At 41.9% G+C, this 21,694-nt stretch overlaps 1 protein-coding gene across 1 annotated transcript in view; it reads left to right on the forward strand.

Annotated features, from left to right (window-relative positions):
- The window catches only part of TCP11L1 (t-complex 11 like 1), a 49,466-nt gene that overhangs the window by 14,190 nt on the left and 13,582 nt on the right, over positions 1–21,694 (forward strand). Inside the window, 8 exon segments of the mRNA XM_049780087.1 lie at positions 5,752–5,884; positions 9,436–9,478; positions 9,480–9,515; positions 9,518–9,559; positions 14,264–14,314; positions 14,317–14,355; positions 14,357–14,487; positions 19,171–19,307. Of these exon segments, the coding sequence (XP_049636044.1) occupies positions 5,752–5,884; positions 9,436–9,478; positions 9,480–9,515; positions 9,518–9,559; positions 14,264–14,314; positions 14,317–14,355; positions 14,357–14,487; positions 19,171–19,307 (612 nt within the window).

A 21,694-nucleotide genomic window follows, 5' to 3' on the forward strand; every position in this document is an offset into this window, starting at 1 on the left:
ATACCTACCAATGCTCAGGAGTGACTCCTGGCTCCTGTGCTTAGTAGGAACCCTCCTGGCAGGACAGGGGGCCACTTGGGATTCCAGGTATAAAAACTGGGTTGGAAGATTTTTGTTTTGTTATGAGGCCATGGTACTCTGGGGCACTTTTGTCTTCTATGCTTAGAAAGGTAGGAATTCCTTCTGGTGTTACTCATCCAAGCAGGCAGGCCCAAGGATGTTGTGCCATGAAGACCTTGCAGTGTTAGGATCACTAGGATCATCCTGGTGGTGCTGAGGGCCACATTCAATGATGCTTGGGGATCTTCAGACATAGACCTCCAGTGAGACACAGGGAGTCATGTGTTGCCAAAGATCAAAACTTGCATAGCCCAACTCCTTTACTGGCCCTTTAAATTTTCTTTTTAGAAGTTAAGAACTCAGTGGATTATAAGAAGTCTTGCTGCTTTATCTATAACAACTTTATTTTCAGATAAATGGTAATGGAAAGTAGCAGCTTAAAGAAATTTAATATCAGCTATTTCCTACACAGTGACTTAGAATTTTTTTTCTTTTTTGGGGGGGCACACTTGGTGGCGTTTAGGGGTTACTCCTGGTTCTGTACTCAGAAATTGCTCCTCGAAGGGCTGGAGATATAGCATAGTGGTAGGGTATTTGCCTTGCATGTGGCCGACCCGGGAGGGACCTGGTTCGATTTCTGGCATCTCATATGATATCCCAGTGTCGATTTCTATGTGCAGAGCCTGGAGTAACCCCTGAGTGCTGCTGGGTGTGGCCCAAAAACCAATCAATAAGTAAAGTTTTTTAAAAAAAAATGCTCCTGAAAGGATTAGGGCACCATATGGGATGCCAGGGATTGAACTCAGGTCCATCCTGGGTCGTCCGTGTGCAAGGCAAACACCACCTCTATGCTATCACTCCAGTGATAAGGCCCCAGTGCCTTAAAATTTTTAATCATCTTCATTAACATACAATTTGTATATAATAAAATTCATCCATTTTTAAGCATGCCATTTGATGGTTTTCACAAGTAGATTCTCAGGTGTGTCACTGCCAGCATAATTATGAGCTACTAGAACATTTCTGTCATCTCCCAAAATTCTCTTATGCCTCTTGACCAATTTATTTCTACCTCTTGAGAACCACTGACCTACATTCTGTCACTATAGCGGTAGGCTTGGTTGAATGGAATTATATTAGATAGAGTCTATTGTGACTGACTCTTTAGATAACAATTTGGGGGGAAAGGCGTTATAGCCAGCAGTGCTCAGGGATTATTCCGGACTCTGCTCAGGAATCACACCTGGCAATTTGCGGGGAATGTGAGAAGGTGCTGGGATACAACCCTGGTCGGCCACATGCAAAGCAAGCACCCTACCTGGTATGCTATCTCTTTGGCCCCCAATAAGGATCTTTTTAAGATGCATCCATATTATTGCATATATCAGAATGTTGTTTCTTTTTTATTACTGAGTAGTACTGCATTGTATGTTTATAGAATAATTTGTGTATTCATTTTGTAGTTGTTAGGCATTTGAATTAGTTCCAGGTTTTGCCTCTCAGGGATGAGTAAAACTGCTATTAGCTGTGAATACAAGTCTTCACAAGGCTCAGTTTTTTAATTCCTGGGGTAAAGAGCAGTAGGGATTACTGAGTCATGTAGTAAGTTCATGCATTTCCTTTTAAAGAAGCTGTTTTCTAAAGTGACTGTGCTATTTGGCATTTCCAGCATTGAGGTCCGGAAGGAAGTGCTAGATGCCCCACATGTGTGGCAGCGCTATATGTGGTCAGGCTTTTTAGGGTGGGTAGGTGTGTAGTGTATCTCACTCTGGTTTTAAACTTCATTTCTGTAGAAAATGATATTGAGCATTTTTCTATACATTTATTGGCTGTTTGTAGATCTACTTTGGAGAAATATCTGTTCAGAGTTTCTAGGGTTTTTATTTGTTTGTTTGTTTGTTTGTTTGATTTTGGGCTATACCCAGTGTTTCTCAGGGCTTACTCCTGGTTCTGTGCTCAGAAATAGCTCCTGGCAGGCTGGGGGGACCATATAGGATGCAGGGGATCAAACCTAGGTCCATCCTTTATCAGCTGCATGAAAGGCAAATGCCCTACAACTGTGCTATTACTACAGCCCCAGAGTTTCTGTGTGTGTGTGTGTGTGTGTGTTTTTAAAACTGGTTATATTCTGTCATTGAATTGTAAGCAATCTTTACCTATTCTGGATACAAGTTGTTTTTAATGGTTTTTTTGGAGGGGGTGAGGATGGCTCTGCACTCAGGAATTACTTACTCTTGGTGGTGCTCAGGGAACCATCTGGGATGCAGGGTATGAACTCTGGGTCAGTCTTATTCAAGGCAAACACTCTACCTTACCTGGTGTATTATCAGTTTAGCCCTGGCTACAAGATATAAAGGGAAAATAAGTCAGTTTCCTCCCTATGGGGTAAACCCCAGTTCTGTCCTATAGTATGCTTTTTCTCTGTATGTCCTATATATTTTACTTCTGACACATGCAGAGGCTTTTCCTCGCACAGAGAAATTCTCAGTGATATCAGCTGGGTAGTTTATACGTTAACTTGGTCTGAGACCCTAAATAGTGTTAAATCATACTGGTAAGGTCTCAGCTCCCCCAAACCTTCCTGCTCTGCTTAGAGATACCAGTAGTAAAAACTCTAGGTTATGCTTCATGCCAACTGTCTGTAGTCGGTAGGTTCCAGCATCAGCTCCTTCAGTTCCTTTCATAAGCTTACTTGAGCCATTTACAGATCTCATGAAAACTCTGTTCACCAGTTGATTCAAGCAGTGATTTACATCCACCAGGCTGGGTTCAAATGTTGATCTGCATGTGTAGAAAAGTTGAAAACCACTGGTCTACTGCCTTGATTATAACTGCAGATTCATGGACTGATAAGGAGGAAAGGTGCTGGTCTGTAAGTGTGAAAAGGCCAAGGAAGGCTGTATTAGCAGATATGAGAGCCAGTATAAATGAGTGCTGGAATGAAGAGATCTATAGGGCAGAGTCTTGAGGACAAAGCTTCCATTCCCTTTACAGTGCACTGCTCTCCATCACCTCCTCAGCACTAACTGGAAATTCTTCAAACTCTAGTTTATTGGGTTTTGGGAGATGGAGTGGGTCACACCAAGGGTGCTCAGGGAATCTTATGTGCTACCAGGTATAGAACAAGAGTATAGGTATGCTAGGTAAGCACTTTTGCCCTGTGCTTTCTCTTTTCTCTTGTCCCATTGGGTTTTTATGAGGAATTATTTACACAGGTCATGAAAAGTTCTGTTTGACTAGATCATTGACCTTAAGCAGTTGATTCAACATGTGGTCTCAGAGATTTGTGTCAGAGGGTAAAGCTAGAATGGTGCCTGAAATGTCCAAACCCCCACTATGTGCTTGGTTTTTCTGGCAACCAGCCCCTCTTCTTAGATTAGGTCCAAAATCAGCTCTTCACAAGCTAAGAGTTAACTTTGTTCTTAGATAATCCCTACTGTTGATCACTCTAGGAATTCATTCAAATAATCTCTAGGGTTTAAGGAGCTCTAAATGAAAATTTCAGGGCTGAAAGCAATGCTATTTTATTTTGGTTTTTCTTTGTTTGTTTTGGGGGCTACAACTGATGATGCTCAGGGGTTACTCCTGGCTCTACATTTAGGAATATGGGGTGCCAGGGACCAAATCCAAGTTGGCCACAAAAAGCAAACACCTGCCTTACTATTATTTGAGCCCAGAAAGTAGGTATCTTTAATAGTATTGGGGATGGGAAAAATTCTATTTAGGATTTTATATTGCATATTATATTTTGTGATTATTCATTAAGAAAATTTATTAAATTTTTTGAAATGTTGAGAAGAATTTTGTTTTTTTTCCCAACTTCTCCCTATCTGACCAATTTAAGATATTTACCAGGCATAATAAAACCAGCTCTTAGATTTGGTTCCTTATTTTTTGGGTTTTTTTGTTTTGTTTAATTTTTGATGAGCAAAAGAAAAATGTCAAATAAGGGAAATAACTTTTCATTAACCTAAGAAAATCTTTATAACATAAAGAATCTTTATGCAAGTCAGTAAAATTATTTAGCTCATTTAAGCCCACTAGCATATAAAATTAACATCATTCCCAAATTAATAATAAGCTAGACTAGTATTTCTCTAGTGTTTGGGATGAAGGTTTTGAGCCATGCCTGGCAGTGCTCAAGGTTTCCAACTGGCTCTGTACTCATGGAGCACTCCTGGTGGTGCTCTGGGAACTGTATAAGGTGCCAGGGACCAAACTAGGTTTGGCCACTTTTAAGGCTAGCACCTTACCTACACTGTACAATCAATTTCTCCAGCCAAAGGCTAATACTTTTCAATATATGGTAGTATGACTTCTGAGTCCATCAGTATCAGCTGCAGACTTGTGAGAAATGCAGTCTCCTACTGCTAAGTCTCCTACTACTAGAAATCTTGAGAGGTGTCAACCAGTCTCTTTCCACATCCTCTTTCTCTCATCCAGAAAAAGGTTAACAAGTGCTCTGACTTTGACATGTAACAGTCTCAGGGGTTACTTTGTGCTTGATGTTCTTGGGTTATTCCTGACTGTTAAACTCAGATGTCCCACAAGTAAAACATGCTTTTTTTTTTTTTTTCTTTCTCGCTTTGAGCTTTCTCTCTAGCCCCTACCATCAACTTTTTTCGAAACAAAAAGTGTGGGGCCAAGTGGTAATACTTGGTAGGTTGATTGCCTTGCATACGGCTGACCTGGGCTCAATCTCCAGCATCACTTATGGTCCCCCAAGACCTTACTAGGAGTAATTCCTTAGTACAGAACCAAGATTTGGGGCCAAAGCAATAGCACAGTGGGTAGTTTATTTGGCCTTGCATGTGGCCAACCTGGATTCTATCCCCAGCATTATATGTGGACCCCAAGCCTGCCAGGAGTGATTTCTGAGCCAAAGCCAGCAGTAACCCCTAAGTGCCGCCAGGTGTGGCCCAGAAACTAAACAACAACAACAAAAAGAACCAAGAGTATTTCCTGAATACCACCAGGTTGGTCCCCAAACAAAACAAAAACAATTAAAAAAAAGTTTGTGTTTTGAAGGGCCAGAGTGATAGTATAGTAGGCAGGGCACTTACCTTACATGCAACCAACCCTGGTTCATTCCCCAGTATCTCATCAGGGCCCCCAAACACTTGTAGTTATAGTATATGAATTCTGTTTTTACGATTCTTTGCTAAAAGAAAAAGCAAAGGTGAAATAGTTAAAATTCTTTTATTTGGAATTATCGCAGTATTTGCATAAATCATGGCACAACTTAAATGATTAGCTGGTACCAGTCTTTAGTTTTTATTTTAATATAAAAAAATAATAAGGGGCCGGAGAGTTAGCACAGTGATGGGGCATTTGCCTTGCACGTAGCCAATCCAGGACAGATGGTGATTGAAATCCCGGCATCCCATGTGGTCCAGGAGCCAGCCAGGAAAAATTTCTGAGCAGAGAGCCAGGAGTAACCCCTGAACACCACCAGCTATGACTCAAAAGCCAAAAAAAAAAAAAAAAAAGGAAGCAACTTTCTCTCTTTAAAATTTTTTTGGTTTGTTTTTTGGGCCATACTGGGTGGTGCTCAGGGCTTACTCCTGGTAGTCCTCAGGGAAATCATCTGATTGAACCTGGGTCTGCCACATACAAGACAATGTATTATCTCTCTGTATTATCTCTCATGCCCAGAAGCAAGTCTCTTTCTTACCTTGATTTTTGTTACAGCCAGTCCTCCTCGATTTGTGACTGTAGAAGAACTTCTAGAGACAGTGAAAGGAGTGACTAACATGGCACTCGCCCATGAAATTGTATTAAATGGAGATTTCCAGATTAAAGCAGTTGACTTACCAGAAAACAGGTAAGATGGTTATGAAGTTAGTTTATTTGACAAAACACTGCCAGTTCTGGAAATATTGTTTTATTTTTAACTTGATGTCTGTATATTCAAATTTCCATTTCCATGTTGTTGCTAGAAACTATTCCTAACCTAAAAATTAAGAGAGCTTGAAAATGTGCCTTGGGCTGGAAAGATAATACAGCGAGTAGGTATTTACCTTGCTTGTGATGGACCTGGATTCCATTCCTGGCATTCTCTATGGTCCCCCAAATCCCACCACAATTATCTCTGAGTGGAGAGCCAAGAATAAGCTCTGCGGTCCGGAGAGATAGCATGGAGCTAGGGCGCTTACCTTGCATGCAGAAGGACGGTGGTTCAAAGCCTGCCAGGAGTGATTTCTGAATGTAGAGCCAGGAGTAACAACTGAGAGCTTCTGGGTGTGACCCAAACCACCCCCCCCCCATAAAAGAATAAGCTCTGAGTGCCAAGAAACTCACCAATACACACACCTATATTTTATATATTTTATTTTTTTTGTATTTATTTTGTATATTTAATATATATATTTTAAGAAAATGTGTCTCACTCAAAAACCTATGGATAAATGTAAATAAAAAAACCTTGAAACATCCTGTGGAAATCATTGAAAAAATCATTTCATTTTCAGCTTTCTTTCCTTAGAAGTTTGTGCTCTCTTGAACATGTACCTTTCTCTCTTTCTCACCTCTTGTAGTTCTCTGAATTTTATTTAGTAACAACTAGTTTTTTGCTTTATGAAAATTTAATAAGAACAGAAAAAAATTAAAATTTTAATTATGGGGCCACACTTTGCAGTGCTCAGGCTAACTCCTGGCAGTGCTCAAGGGATTATATGAAGTGCCAGGAAGTGAACTACAACAGCCAGGTAGGTGCAAGGCAAACACCTGACCCACTATAGTCCAGTGACTCTCAAACTTTTTAAACAGGGGGCCAGTTCACTGTCCCTTAGACCGTTGGAGGGCAGGACTATAGTAAAAACAAAAATTATGAACAAATTCCTATGCACACTGCATATATCTTATTTTGAAGTGAAGAAACACAATATGTGGCCCTTAGGCCGTAGTTTGAGAACCACTGCATACTCTCTTTCTGGTTCACCTGTGGAAGTCCTGTATGTCAGCTTCTTCTACTCTATAGGATTTAGCTGTTCATCTTGTTTTCATTTCATTTCATTCATTCTTTGTAGAGTAATTGTTGGCTTGTGTGTTCTTTATAGATTGTAAACTCTATAACTTGACTATGGGTTTTTCTCTATGTCCCTAGCACCTGATATATATGTTGAATCTCAATCATTTATAAGGTGTACCCATTAAAATATATTGTCATAAGAAAGCCATAATAATTGTTATCCATTATGACTGTAAAAATACCTTGAAAATCATGGACTGGGAGATATTTTAATTAAAGAATTCATGATTAGGGACTGGAGCAATAGCACAACAGGAGGGCATTTGCTTTGTACTTCAATGAGCTTAGTTTGATCCTCAGTTTCCCTATGGTCCCCCTGAACACTGCCAGGAGTGACTCCTGCATTCAAAGTCAAAAGTAATCCCTGAGCACCACCAGATGTGGCCCCAAAACCAAAACCAAAACACAAAAAATAGAATTCGGGCCCAGAGAAATAGCACAGCGGCGTTTGCCTTGCAAGCAGCCGATCCAGGACCAAAGGTGGTTGGTTCGAATCCCGGTGTCCCATATGGTCCCCCGTGCCCGCCAGGAGCTATTTCTGAGCAGACAGCCAGGAGTAACCCCTGAGCACCGCTGGGTGTGGCCCAAAAACCAAAAAAAAAAAAAAAATAGAATTCATGCCTAACATGTTCAAGGCCTTGAATTCAATTCACAGTACTGTATCTCAGCTTCTGAACCACTGTTTTATGTAACCTCTAAAAAAATGACATATGAGAGGCCAGAGTGGATACAGTGGATAGTGCATTTGCCTTGCACATGTGGGGTTCAGTCCCATATCAAGGAGTAATTCCCGAACATCATTGAGTATGGCCCCAAAACAAACAAACAAACAAACAAAAAAGATATTGAGAATCTTTAACCCAAAAAATGGCTGCTGGTTTAGCAAGCTAGAATGTTCTGACATGAGGTTTCTAAATATGACCATGAATATTTCTTATCTATTCTTCAAAAAATATTTTCACATTAGTAATTAAGAATTGCATGTTAAAAAAAGGGGGGGGTGGGGAAAAAAAAAAAGAATTGCATGTTCGGGCCGGGGCATGGAGGCAAGGCGTTTGCCTTTCTTTTTTTTTTTTTTTTTTTTGGTTTTTGGGCCACACCCGTTTGACGCTCAGGGGTTACTCCTGGCTATGTGCTCAGAATTCCCCCCTGGCTTGGGGGACCATATGGGACACACCGGGGGAACGAACCGCGGTCCGTCCTATGCTAGCGCTTGCAAGGCAGACACCTTACCTCTAGCGCCACCTTCCCTGCCTGCGTTTGCCTTTCATGCAGAAGGACGGTGGTTCCAATCCGGCATCCCATATGGTTCCCCCTGAGCCTGCCAGGAGTGATTTCTGAGGCATATAGCCAGGAGGTAAACCCTGAGCGATTGCCAGGTGTGACCCAAACAAACAAACAAACAAACAAACAAAAATTATCAGATCCAGGGGGACCATATATAATGCAAAACATTGAACTTGAGATGGATATGTGTAAAGCAAATGCCCTACCTGCTCTGCTATGTATGGGTCTGGCTCCTGAAAATAGAATGTTTTTAAAAAATAAAATCCACTAACTTATATACTTGTTGAATTGTTATCTTAATTCATTTCATGATATTTTAGGGTTTGCCAATATCAGGAAATAATGCTATCCAATATCTAAATAATTATCTAGAGTTCTTTTTTTTTTTTTTTTTTTGTGGTTTTTGGGTCACACCCGGCAGTGCTCAGGGGTTATTCCTGGCTCCAGGCTCAGAAATTGCTCCTGGCAGGCACGGGAGGACCATATATGGGACGCCGGGATTCGAACCGATGACCTCCTGCATGAGAGGCAAACGCCTTACCTCCATGCTATCTCTCTGGCCCCATCTAGAGTTCTTAATCAGGATATTATTTTTGTCTAGGTTGTTAATTACACTTCTGTCAAATTAGTTAAAAGCTATTCTTTCAAAAAACCAAAAAAAAAAAAATTAAAAAAGGGGCTGGCGAGGTGGCGCTAGAGGTAAGGTGTCTGCCTTGCAAGCTAGCCAAGGAAGGTTCGATCCCCCGGCGTCCCATATGGTCCCCCCAAGCCAGGGGCAATTTCTAAGTGCTTAGCCAGGAGTAACCCCTGAGCATCAAACGGGTGTGACCCGAAAAAAAATTTTTAAAGCTATTCTCTTCAATGGTATACTTTCTGAAGTAAGTTAATAATTAAAAATAGGGTATGTGATTTGTTTATCTATTTCTGAGAGTTTTTTTTCTTTCATTGAATTTTCTCACTATAAAACATATAGAATTTATGCTTGGAAAGTGATTTTGCTTTGGAAAGTTCAGATTCATTCATTTATTCTTTTTTTTTCCTAATTCATTTACCTCCAGCTTAAAGAAGAGAGTGAAGGATATTGTACATAAAGCGTTTTGGGGATTGCTTGAGTAGCCAGCTAAGTGAAGACCCCCCCAACTTTATGACCATGCCATCAAACTTGTTGGAGAGATCAAAGAGGTGAGATGAAGAGTGCAGTGCCTTTCTGCTGTGCTAGAAGTATATACATTACATATATTTTACATATTTTGTGTGTCTTTGGACCGCAGTTTCTGATAACTCTGGCTGCTCCTGTCCCCCGGGTATCAGTCCTGAAGTGCTCCAGATACCATACCAGATGGGGGGTGCCAAAAGTCCAGCAGGGGTTGGTCACATATAAGGCAAGCAACTTACCCTGCCCTGCCTCTTGTCCCCTAGAAGTACTTTTTTCAATCCTCCTCGTTATTGTGCCAGGAGACTAAAGAATATGAAAGATCTGATTACATTTACCTTGGAGACTAACTATATTCCTATGTTGGGTTTACCTATTTATGTAAAGTATAGAGAGATAGGGCCTCTGGAAAAACTCTAAAATTTAGAGTCTAATCAAGCTGAGAAATCTTTTCATTACACACATTACACTAGGTTAGAAGCTAGATACGGGCCTTGCAAGCAGCTGATCCAGGACCAAAGGTGGTTGGTTCGAATCCTGGTGTCCCATATGGTCCCCCGTGCCTGCCAGGAGCTATTTCTGAGCAGACAGCCAGGAGTAACCCCTGAGCACCGCCGGGTGTGACCCAAAAACCAAAAAAAAAAAGAAGCTAGATACATCTAGCCTGATGACAACTTTGTCATGATATAGTTTTTGTTTAAAGTGTTGGTATTTTTCCCATATGCAGCATAAGGTAAGGTGTCTGCCTTGCAAGCTCTAGCCAAGGAAAGATCGCCACCGCGGTTCGATTCCCCGGCGTCCCATATGGTCCCAAGCCAGGGGCAATTTCTGAGCACTTAGCCAGGAGTAACCCCTGAGCATCAAATGGGTGTGGCCCGAAAAACCAAAAAAAAAGAGGGGCCGGAGAAATAGCATGAAGGTAAGGCGTTTTTGCCTTGCATGCAGAAGGACAGTGGTTCAAATCCCGGCATCCCATATAGTCTCCCAAGCCTGCCAGGAGCGATTTCTGAGCGTAGAGCCAGAAGTAACCCCTGAGCGCTGCCGGGTGTGACCACCCCCCCCCCCAAATCAAGAAAATGTAATGGCTATGAGAGAATATAAACCTCAAAACTATGTCTGTAAGGAATTTAGAAGCTTTGCCTTTTGGGATGCAGGCTTTGGATTTAAGGAAATTAGACTGCTGGTAGCCCCTAGCAACATCTCAGAGGTGTTGTTTTGTTTTGTTTTGTTTTAGTTTTTAATCAGGGGTTCATTTCTGGCAGTACTGGGGAACATATAGAATGCTGGCAAATAACCCAGGGTGGCTACATGCAAGGCAAATGCCATACTTGCTGTGCTAATCCTCTGGCTTAAGGAGAGGGTTTTATTCCTTTTTGTTAGGTGGCAGGTTTCTGCACAACAGAGGAACACAATAAAGAGGAAGAGGATAGAGATAGGTTCTATTAAGATTCAGTACTGAGGGCATCCAAGTCAAAGGGACCTTGGAGCTCTGTGCTGAAGTACACACACAATTTATAAATTTTTCAGCCCACATATTCAAGGCGCATCTCCATCTTCCTCAAGGGCACATATAAACGAATCAGATGTTAGATTAAGCCATGCATCTTGACCCTTATTTGTTGGTTGTCCATCAGTCCCTTCCCTTTCAGAGATCCAGAAGAGTTTTCCTAATATTATTTCGGGGCACTGGATGGCCTGGTTTTTGTTTTGTTTTCCTAGGTTCGGCGCTGATCTATATAATGACACCAGTCTGGTTCACATTTAGTCAACTATTAGTGCATAGTCTAGAATATCTACAAAATGACTCTATGTCAGCAAGGTTTACCTCAGGACCCCAAGCGAAGTTAGGAAAAAACTCTCTAGGACTTAGCTTTTAAAAATCACATGGCATGGGGCCGGAGAGATAGCATGGAGGTAAAAGCGTTTGCCTTTCATGCAGGAGGTCATCGTTTCAAAATCCCGGCGTCCCATATGGTCCCCCGTGCCTGCCAGGAGCAATTTCTGAGCCTGGAGCCAGAATAAACCCCTGAGCACTGCCTGGTGTGACCCAAAAACCAAAAAAAAAAAAAAAAAAAAAAAATCACATGGCATGACTTCTTTATACTGTTGGTTACATCAGAAATCCCAGGACCATTTGCTGGATGAGTGCTAGGTAAGTACCATAATCTCTGTACTATCTCACTGGCCCAGTCTGTGTTTTTTTTTAAAAAGCCTAATTCAATGAAGCAAAAATTATTCCATAACATATAGGTGATTTTATAAAAATTTTTAATGGGCACATTCAGCTTGGTCAAAAAATTAATTCAGTCTTTGGGAGAGGGCATTGAGTAGAAAGTAGGAGCTATTTTCGCAGAGATTGCTTTGCAGCTGTTGTATCAAAGTAATGGCTAGAGATTGATATCAGTGCTCCCAGGTTCACATTAATTGAAAATGGTTTCCTTGTCTGGATTATTTTCTTTGTGGTGGGGAGTGCACACCTGCAATGTCCTGGGGGTTGCCCTGGAGCTCCTGCATGCTAAGCATGTGCTTCTGCCCTTGGCACATCCGATCTTACTTTTAAAGTTGTTTTCTTAAAACATTCCACTCTGGAATCACCCACATCCCAACTTGAGGTGGTGTGTAATTCCTTTCTTTGACTTTATGGTGTTTCCTTCTCTCCTCTCTCATACTACCTAAATAAAACTGTTTACTGAAAATAAAAAAAAAATAAAAAAAAACCCTTTTTACTTCTTAGTTGTCCATATTATTATCACAACCTGGATTTTTAATTGTATTGCAGGGAGATTGATAAGTGGGGAGCACGTGGTAATGAGCTTTTGGGAAATAATAAAATTTAAGAAAAGACCCTCCTAGAGATAGCCCAAAGGCAGAAAGACCACCTTGCTTTTTGAAATGCAAATCCTGAGCTCTTTGGGAGATGGAGAAAGAGGTACCACTCTGGTTCAGAAACCTGAGGCCCCTCCCCAGAGAAAAGGTGAACCACTCTGGAAGAGAAGCTATTGAAAAATCAAAAAAGTCCTGATAAGAGGGAGAGATAGCATAGAGAGCATTTTGCCTTGCAAGCAGCTGACCAAGGACCATTAGGTGGTTTGGCTCCAATCCCGTGTCCCATATGGTCCCCTGTGCCTGCCAGGAAGCTATTTCTGAGCAGATAGCCAGGAGTAACCCTGAGCACTGGCCAGGTGTGGCCTCCCCCCAAAAAAAGTCCTGATAAGAAGATAAAGGACCAATAAAAGAAAAATGGGAGAGAGGGGGATAAAAGGACCAGCAATAGTGCAAGGCTTTCTCTGTGAGAAAGCCCAGAAAGATTTTATATGTGTGGATTACTCCAGGTGAGACATTTGTAGGAATTGTATATAGCCGCCTCCTCAGCAGCTATTCCAAGCTTTTTTCCCAAGGGCTGAGTTCTCTCTTGAACACAATTGTGTGTGTTGTGTGTGTGTGTGTGTGGTGTGTGTGTTGTGTGTGTCCGTAGCGTGCGTGCTTGCGTGCGTATGTGCCTGTCTGTCTGTTTCTGTCTCCTCAGCTCCCTAGATTTCTTTTGTTAGTTGTTTTGGGCTACACCCACAGTGATCAGGGGTCACTTCCTGGCTTTTGTCTCAGAAATTACTCCCAGCATGCTCAGAGGGGGGAACCTATGGATCAGATTCGAACCCCAAGTTGGCAACTTGCAAGGAAAATGCCCAACCTGCTATAACTCTCTCTCAGCTCCATCCCTCTAAATTGTTTTCAATAGATGGTTAGCTTTCACTATTTCATCTCTTCCTGAAATTCTTTTTCTTGAGGGAAGGTGATGACCTGGAACTCTTGTGCCAATGTGAAGGACTTGACTTTCTGTTCCTGCATAGAGCAGTTCCTCGCCCTAGTCATCAGCCATTTGAGAACTCAGGTGGGGGCGATCATTCACACATGCATAGCTGATGATTGCCTTGTAGGCTGCTGGGCATGTGAATGTCAAAACTACAGTGCTTGGAGCAGACATCAACAATCTTCGACTTGCACAGGGCCTTTTTGGGTGGCCAAGGTGGGCCAAGCAGCGGGTGAAAGCACAATTTTCCTCAAGACTGCCTCCCTCAGTCCCTATTCTTTTTGTTTGTTTTGTTTGTTCTGGTGTTTGGGTCACACCCAGCAGCGCTCAGGGGTTACTCCTGGCTCTACTCTCAGAAATTGTCCCTGGGCAGGCATCGAGAGACCATATGGGATGCCAGGATTATGAATCACCATCCTTCTGCATGCAAGGCAAACGCCCTATTCCATGCTATCTCTCCCACCCAAGTTTTGGTTTTCTATCTTTTTTTTTCCTCTGCCTCCCTATTTCTGCCAAGCCACCTGCAACAAATTAGAAAATGAAGTAGTTAGTCGGATTTATTTGTGGGGGGGGCACACCCAGCAGTGCTCAGGAATTACCTCCTGGCTCTGCACTCAGAAATCGCTCCTGGCATGGGGGACCATTTGGAAATGCCTGGAATCAAACCTGTGTCAATCCTGGGTTCAACTGAGTGCAGGCAAATGCCCTACCACAGTAAATGCTGTGCTACTACTCTGGCCTCAGCTAGTCTGATTTCTAAATACACTTTGCTGTTGATTTATTGAATGAGAAGTAAAATAAAAATACATGCAACATTATAGTAACTATCAGCAAGGCTTTATTTGGCTAGTTGTAAATTTTATTATAATAGGAATAGACGTCTGACTAAACCTCTTTGATTAAATCTGGCTGTGTTCTTTTACAGACTCTCTTATCTTTCTTGCTGCCTGGCCACACTAGACTGAGAAACCAGATTCACCAGAAGTCTTGGATCTGGATCTGATAAAGCAGGAGGCTAGAGAATGGGGCGTTGGACATTTCCAAGTTGGCAGAATTTATTATCGGCATGATGGGGACACTGTGTGCACCTGTTCGAGATGAGGAAGTTAATAAACTAAAGGACATTAAGGAAATAGTACCCCTTTTCAGGTACAGGAGTTATGGGGGGTGACCTTGACTGCATCTCCAACACAGAGCCTGGATTTTTTTTTTTAAATAACTTTTTTGGTTTGGGAAGGGGAGGTTACACTTGGCAATGATCAGGGGCTTATACCTCTTGGCTCAGGGTCTGGGGGTTTCTCCTGGGAGGGGGATTAAATCCCCCATTTTCCTGCATGCAAAGCATGTACTCAGTCCATCAATCTCTTTCCAAAGAATTTGTAGCTTTAAATTTCCTCAAGGTTGGAGGCTGGAGAGATAGCATTGTGGCTCAAGCAATTGCCCTTGCACTTGGCTGACCTGGGTTCTATCCCTTGGCAATCCATATGTTCCCCAAGCCTGTCAGGAGCAATTTCTGAGCTAGGAATAAACTCCTCAGCACTTCATTTGTGTCCCAAAACTAAAAACAAGCAAATAAAAAAATATTTTCTCAAGTCTACTCATGCAGTAAAAATGTATAGATAAGTAGAAGGGAAAATATTAATGGTAATCTTATAATCAAAGGTACAGTTCCTGTGGAATCTGTTTATCTATAAATGTATGTATTATGGGGTGCTACTCCCCAAGGTTATTGGGGACATCTAGGGTCACATCACAACAGTGATCAGAGGAATCCTGTGGATCTTACCCAGAGGATCGCAATACATGTAACAATCTACCACTTGAACTATATCCACAGAATATTATTTTTGTATCCCAATTTTTTTTTAATTTTGGGGGGGGTCACACTTGGCAGTGCTCACTTGGCAGGGCTTACTCCTAACTATGTGCTCAGAAAATTACTCCAGTCAAACTTGAAAAACCATATTGGATGCTGGGGATTGAACCCTGATTGGCTGTATGCAAAGTCCTACCTGCTGTACCTCTGGCCTCCTCTCAAAAAAATTTTTTTCTTTTTGGTTTTGGGGTCACACCCAGCAGCGCTCAGGGGTTACTCCTGGCTCTATGCTCAGAAAAATCGATCAATGCAGGCTCAGGGGACCATTATGGGATGCCGGGATTCGAACCACCTGACCTTCTGCATGCAAGGTGAAACACCTTACCTCCTCGTGCTGTCTCTCTGGCCCCCCCTCAACATTTTATTATGAAAAAATTTCAGACCTTCAGAAAAAGTTGCAAAATTGGCAATACAAACTTTTATATAAATCTAATAGTTTAACCTTTTTTTAAAATTTGCTTTGTCTTTTTCTGTATTCCTGAACTTGTACTTATGGGATATATGTGAACCTAGAAATTTTCCTTCGTGAGATGCTTTTTATTTTGGGAGGGGTCACCCGGTAGCACTCAGGGGTTACTCCTGGCTCTGTGCTAGAAATCACCTCCAGGCAGGCATGGGGGGCCATATGGGATGGCCGGGATTCTAACCACCCACCCACCCCCTGGATTGGCTGCTTGCAAGGGCAAATGCCCTACTGCTGTGCCTATCTCTCCGACCCCTCCTCTTGAGATTTCTAAGGATTAATGGAAGACCATGATGCTATAATACTTCTCAAGTAGTTTAGTAAATATCATCTAAGAAATGGAAACATTCTTATATATAATTTGAAATATAGACCAAGACATTCCAGAAATGTAGCCTCAATATAGTCTTATTCAATGGCGTAGAATCCATATTAACTTCCTTTAAAGTATATATTATTATGAATCAAATTTATATAATTATTTATGTTGTTAGGGACAAGATTTTGTCAGGATGCTGGACCAGCAAGACAGTACAGTGAGTAGGGGCCCTACCTTGCATGCAACTGACTTAGGTTTGATCCCTGGCACTATGAATGACCACCGAGCCCTTCCAGGAGTAATTTCCGAGCACAGCTGAATATGGCCCCAAACCTACAACAGCAAAAAATGGTCAGGGTGCTGCCTGAGAATTTCACTTTTGGTTAACGGTTTAGTTCTCTCTCTCTCTCTCTCTCTCTCTCTCTCTATATATATATATATATATATATATATATTCAATATATAATCAGTACTGAATGCTTGTATGTAGCATTAATTTAGGGAAAATGGTCTCAGACTGGCACATTTTGTCAAGACTGAAAGGAATGCAAATGAACTAGTCACTGGCTTGGGCACTATACATTGCATTTTTCCATTGGGTAACATTTATAATACAACATAATCCTGGTGGAGAAGCTGGAAGTCAGCCTGTTATAAGACATACTGAGACTTGAAGTCTTTAAATCAGGTGTCTCCCTGCCTGAGCCAGCAAGTCAGAGATGTCTGCTCAGGCCTGATAATGTGATGCTTGTAGAACAGGAATGCGAGTTTTTTCCCCCTGAATATGTGATACCAAATCTGTATCATACAATAGATTTTTTGGGAGGGAGGCCGTTGGAAGGGAGTGGCGGAGGCATTGGACCACATTCAGCAGTACTCAGGGCTATTTCTGGTTCTAGGCTAAGTGGTCACTCATTGCAGTGCTTGGGGATTCTATGTAGACTTGGTCTGATAGAATTCAAGCGATTTAAGCCCTGCTCTATATCTCTAGCCTCAGTTTTTGGTCAGAACATTAATTTGAACCTTAGAATATCTGGTAGTGGGATTGGAGAGATAGCACAGTGGTAAGGACGGTGGTTCGAATCTCGGCATCCCATATGATCCCCCGAGCCTGCCAGGAGCGATTCCTGAGCATAAAGCCAGGATTAACCCCTGAGCACTGCCGGGTGTGACCCAAAAACAAACAAACAAACAAACAAGCAAACAAAAGATTTGGTAGACATTGTAGGATTAACTTTTTTTTTTCTTTTTTGGTTTTTGAGCCATACCCGGTGACGCTCAGGAGTTACTCCTAGCTATGCGCTCATAAATTGCTCCTGGCTTGGGGGATCATATGGGACACATGGGATCGACCCGAGGCCCATCCTGGGTCAGCCTCGTGCAAGGCAAATACCCTACCGCTGTGCTATCACTTCGGCACCATGATTAACATTTTTTGTTAACATTATACTCTAATCATTTTTCTTACTCAATTGAAAGTATCACTGAGATGATTATGTAGTCAAGTGGAATGATTAGAAATAATGCAAATATACTTTATTCAGTTTCCTCCTAGTGTTGACATTTTGCAAAACTATAGTATAACATAGTCAGGATACTGATTTGTTTTTTCTTTTTGGGCCACACTTAATGGTGCTTGGGGGACTGTACAGTGTCAGGAATCAATCCCAGGCTTCTTGCATGCAAAGGATATATTCAGCTCTTTGGAACATCTCCTCAGTCCAGTGTGTTGACATTGGTACAATACATTGGTATAATTTAGGTTTCCCCTTTTTTAAGCCATGTCCAGCAGTGCTCAGGACTTACTCTTGGCTACGCACTCAGGAAACACTCCTGACCGGGCTCATGGGACCATATGAAATACCAGAGATTGAATCTGGGTCAGCTACATGCAAAGCAAGTGGCTTACCTGCTGTATTAACTCTCTAGTCTCTAGATTTCCATTTTGAGTAGCTTCCTATTTTTTTGTGTATGTTAATTGGTTAATTTTTTTTTTAGTTTTATACTATCTGTCAAATTATATTGTTCATCACCAAATTCAAGATGCCAAACCATAAGGATATTGAACCAGGTTATTATAAAGATGATATAAGTCACTTGCATTTATTTTGTTTTGATTTTTGGGTCACACCCAGCGGTGCTCAGGAGTTACTCCTGGCAGGCTCGAGGGACCATATAGGATGCTAGGAATCAAACCAGGGTCTGTCCTGTGTTGACTGAATGCAAAGCAAATGCCCTACTGCTGTGCTATTGCTCTGAGCCAACATTTTTTATTCCTGGATGAGGGACACAGGCAGTTCTTACAATTTACTCATGACTCTGTGCTAAAGAATAACTTTTTTTTTTTTTTTTGGTTTTTGGGTCACACCCGGTAGCGCTCAGGGGTTACTCCTGGATCTACACTCAGAAATCGCTCCTGGCAGACTCGGGGGACCATATGGGATGTTGGATTCGAATCACTGTCCTTCTGCATGCAAGGCAAATACCTTACCTCCATACTATCTCTCCGGCCCCAAGGAATAACTTTTGGTGGGCTTGGGGCACTTATGTGCTAGGCTTGGTGTGCTAGGTGTGCTGCATACAATCCAATCATCCTGCCTGCTGTACTATTTATTGCTTTGTCTTACATGGACTTGCTTCTAAGTTAACTTACAGGGATCAAGAAGTTGTCTAGAGAGATCACTGCAAGCCAAAGACTGAATCCAGACCTCCTGCAAGCCAATAATGAACTACAGTCCATTGAGCCGCCTCTCCAGCCCCTCTACTTATTTTTAAAAATAATTTAAATATACATATACATATATATATACATATATATATATATATATATATATATATATATATATATATGGTTTTTGGGTCACACCCAGCAGCGCTCAGGGGTTACTCCTGGCTCTACACTCAAAAATCACTTCCTGCAGACTCAGGGGACCATATAGGATGCCCGGGATTTGAACCACAGTCCTTCTGCATGCAAGGCAAAAGTGCCTTACCTCCATGCTATTTATCGGCCCTCAAAATATTTTTTTTCACTAATTTACTTACTCATACCTTTTCTGATATTTTTTGCTACTTTATCTGAGTTGAAAAGACTATTGCAAATCAGCTACCTCTTCTTTAAAAACACTGTTTACAAGTGCCCCATTCTAAATGGTTTTCTTTCTTTTCTTTCAGAGCAATTTTTTCTGTGTTGGACCTGATGAAAGTGGACATGGTGAACTTTGCTGTCAGTAGCATTAGGCCACATCTCATGCAGCAGTCAGTAGAATATGAAAGAACAAAGTTTCAAGAGTTTTTAGAGAAGCAGCCAAGTATGTTTAATTCCTTGTGTGTCTGGTTATGGGTTATGTTTTTTTTCATTATAGTAGTTGTAGAATAATAGGATTCTCAAGATAAAATGAAAATTTAATAACACATTATTTTGATGACAGAAAAGCACAACTATTTAGAAAAAAAAGTGAAAAATAAATGTAGGGACCTAAGAGATAATATAGCAAGTAGGGCTCTTGCCTTGCATGAGGCTGACCCAGATTGATCCCTGGTATCCCTTTATTATCCTCTGAATACTACCCCGAGTGTTTCCTGAATGCAGTCAGGAGTGACCTTTGAGCACTTCTACTTGTGGCTCTAAGCAAACAACAACAACAACAGCAACAACAAAACCCAAAAAATTTGCTCAGGAATGGTTCATGGTTCCATGCACAGAAATCGTTCCTCATAGTGCTCATTAGACCATATGTGTGTCATGCCAGGGATCAAAGTAGGGTTGGGGGACATGTGATCAAAATCCCTTATCGCCTTTATTATTCCTCCATCCCAGAACAGATTTATATTTTTGTAAATTCCTTGTCTTATTTTTAAAGTTTTACTTTTTGTTTGTTTGTTTGGGGGCTATACCAAATGGTGCTCAGGGGTTACATGTAACTCTGCCCTCAGGAATTACCTTGCCTGACTCAGGGGACTATATGGGCTGCCATGCATTGAATCCAGGTCAGCTAAGTGCAAGGCAAATACCCTACCCTCTGCACTATCACTTCGACTCCAAAGGGAAGAAGGCCATTTTTTAGTCTTTGCATTAGCACCTGATGTGCTGGGTAAATTGCAGTCTTCAGATCTACTGGAGGGGGTTCTGTTCCGCCTCTCACTTGCTGATCACAGAACAAACTTGGTGAAGACTCAGATGCCTGAATACTTACTTCAGTGTCCTGAACTTGTTCATCCAGTCCAGACAGAGGAAGGTGAGATGATTCTGGGGGCCTGTAAGAGTCAGGAAAGAGCAATATAGAAGCAGCAGTGGGAGACAAGAGATGAAAGTGTTTGCTGAGTGTAGTCAGCCAAGGAGGAAGGGACTGCCCTTGTTTTATTTGTTTTGCTCTTAATAATTTAGGTAACTTGGCTAAAATTATGTTTAATATATGGTATTGGTGCAGTTACTACAACCCACCACACAACCTGCCCATGACCCTCCACCACACTTTGTCTTTGTGTCACTCTGGTCCACCCTTGTTCCCTCCCCTCATTACTTGGGAATCCATTTTGAAAGACAAGGCCAACGGCTTGTCATTGTTTGATACTGTCTAGTCCCCTGTTTTGCTTCTCAGTACATCACAGATGAGTGAGATCATCTGGTATTTATCCTTCTTCTTTGGACTTACCTTGATTATTATGACATTAATACCCACCAGATCCATCTATGTCCCGGTGAACTGTGTGATTCCATCTTTTATTAGCTGTATGGTATTCCTTTGTGTATAAACACCATAGCTTCTTTATCCATTCACTTGTCTGACTGTTTGACTTACCGCACAGATCACATTCCCAGCCAGTGTTGTCCTGCTCCTCACAAAAGCCTCAAGGTGGTGGTTTTATAAGGACTTAGTATGAGAATCAGGGCCCAGCTGCCAGGCCTCAGGGAGAAATGCACCAAAGAGTGATGATATAGTCCCTGAACCAGAGTTTAGTACTTATTTCTCACCCACATACAAGCTGACTTGTACGTGAGACTTCAGGGCTTACTGTAGGAGGCTAAAGGGGCATTGGAACTCAGAACCAAGAGTTCAGTGTTGTAGTGTGATACCAGATTTGCCCTCCAGTGATAGCGATGGTGGACTACAGCCATGAGCTTGACTTCCCCCTTGATTTAAGGGAGCCTCTAGGGACAGGAGCCATAGCACAGTTGTAGGGCATTTGCCTTGCATATGACCAAACTTGGATAGACCCGAGTTCGATCTCCTGTATCCCATTTGGTCCCCCAAGCTTGCCAGGAGCACTTTCTGAGTACAGAGCCAGGAGAGGTTCATGAGTGCTGCTGGGTATGATGCAAAATAAACATAAACAAAAATAAAATAAAATAAAATAAAGTAAAATAAAGGGAGCCTCTGCTGGCTGGGCTGTAACACCTTCCAGGTCCTGATGGAGGCAATTTAGTTCAGAACATGTAGTCTGAGAGATTGCACAGTGGGCAGAGCATTTTCCCATGCAACCAACCTGGGTCTAATCCTCAGCATCCCATTTGGTCCTTTGAACACATCCAGGAATGATTCCTGAGTGTGGAATTCTGAATAATCCTTGCATACTCCCTGGGTATGGCCCTCAGATAAAAACAAAACAAGGACCAGAGCAATAGCACAGAGGGGAGGGTGTTTGCCTTGCATACAGCTGACTCTGGTTCAATCACACACCCCTAACTCCCACATCC

The sequence above is a fragment of the Suncus etruscus genome, chromosome 9 (genome assembly GCF_024139225.1).
Source record: "Suncus etruscus isolate mSunEtr1 chromosome 9, mSunEtr1.pri.cur, whole genome shotgun sequence".
In the NCBI taxonomy this organism is placed as follows: domain Eukaryota; kingdom Metazoa; phylum Chordata; class Mammalia; order Eulipotyphla; family Soricidae; genus Suncus; species Suncus etruscus.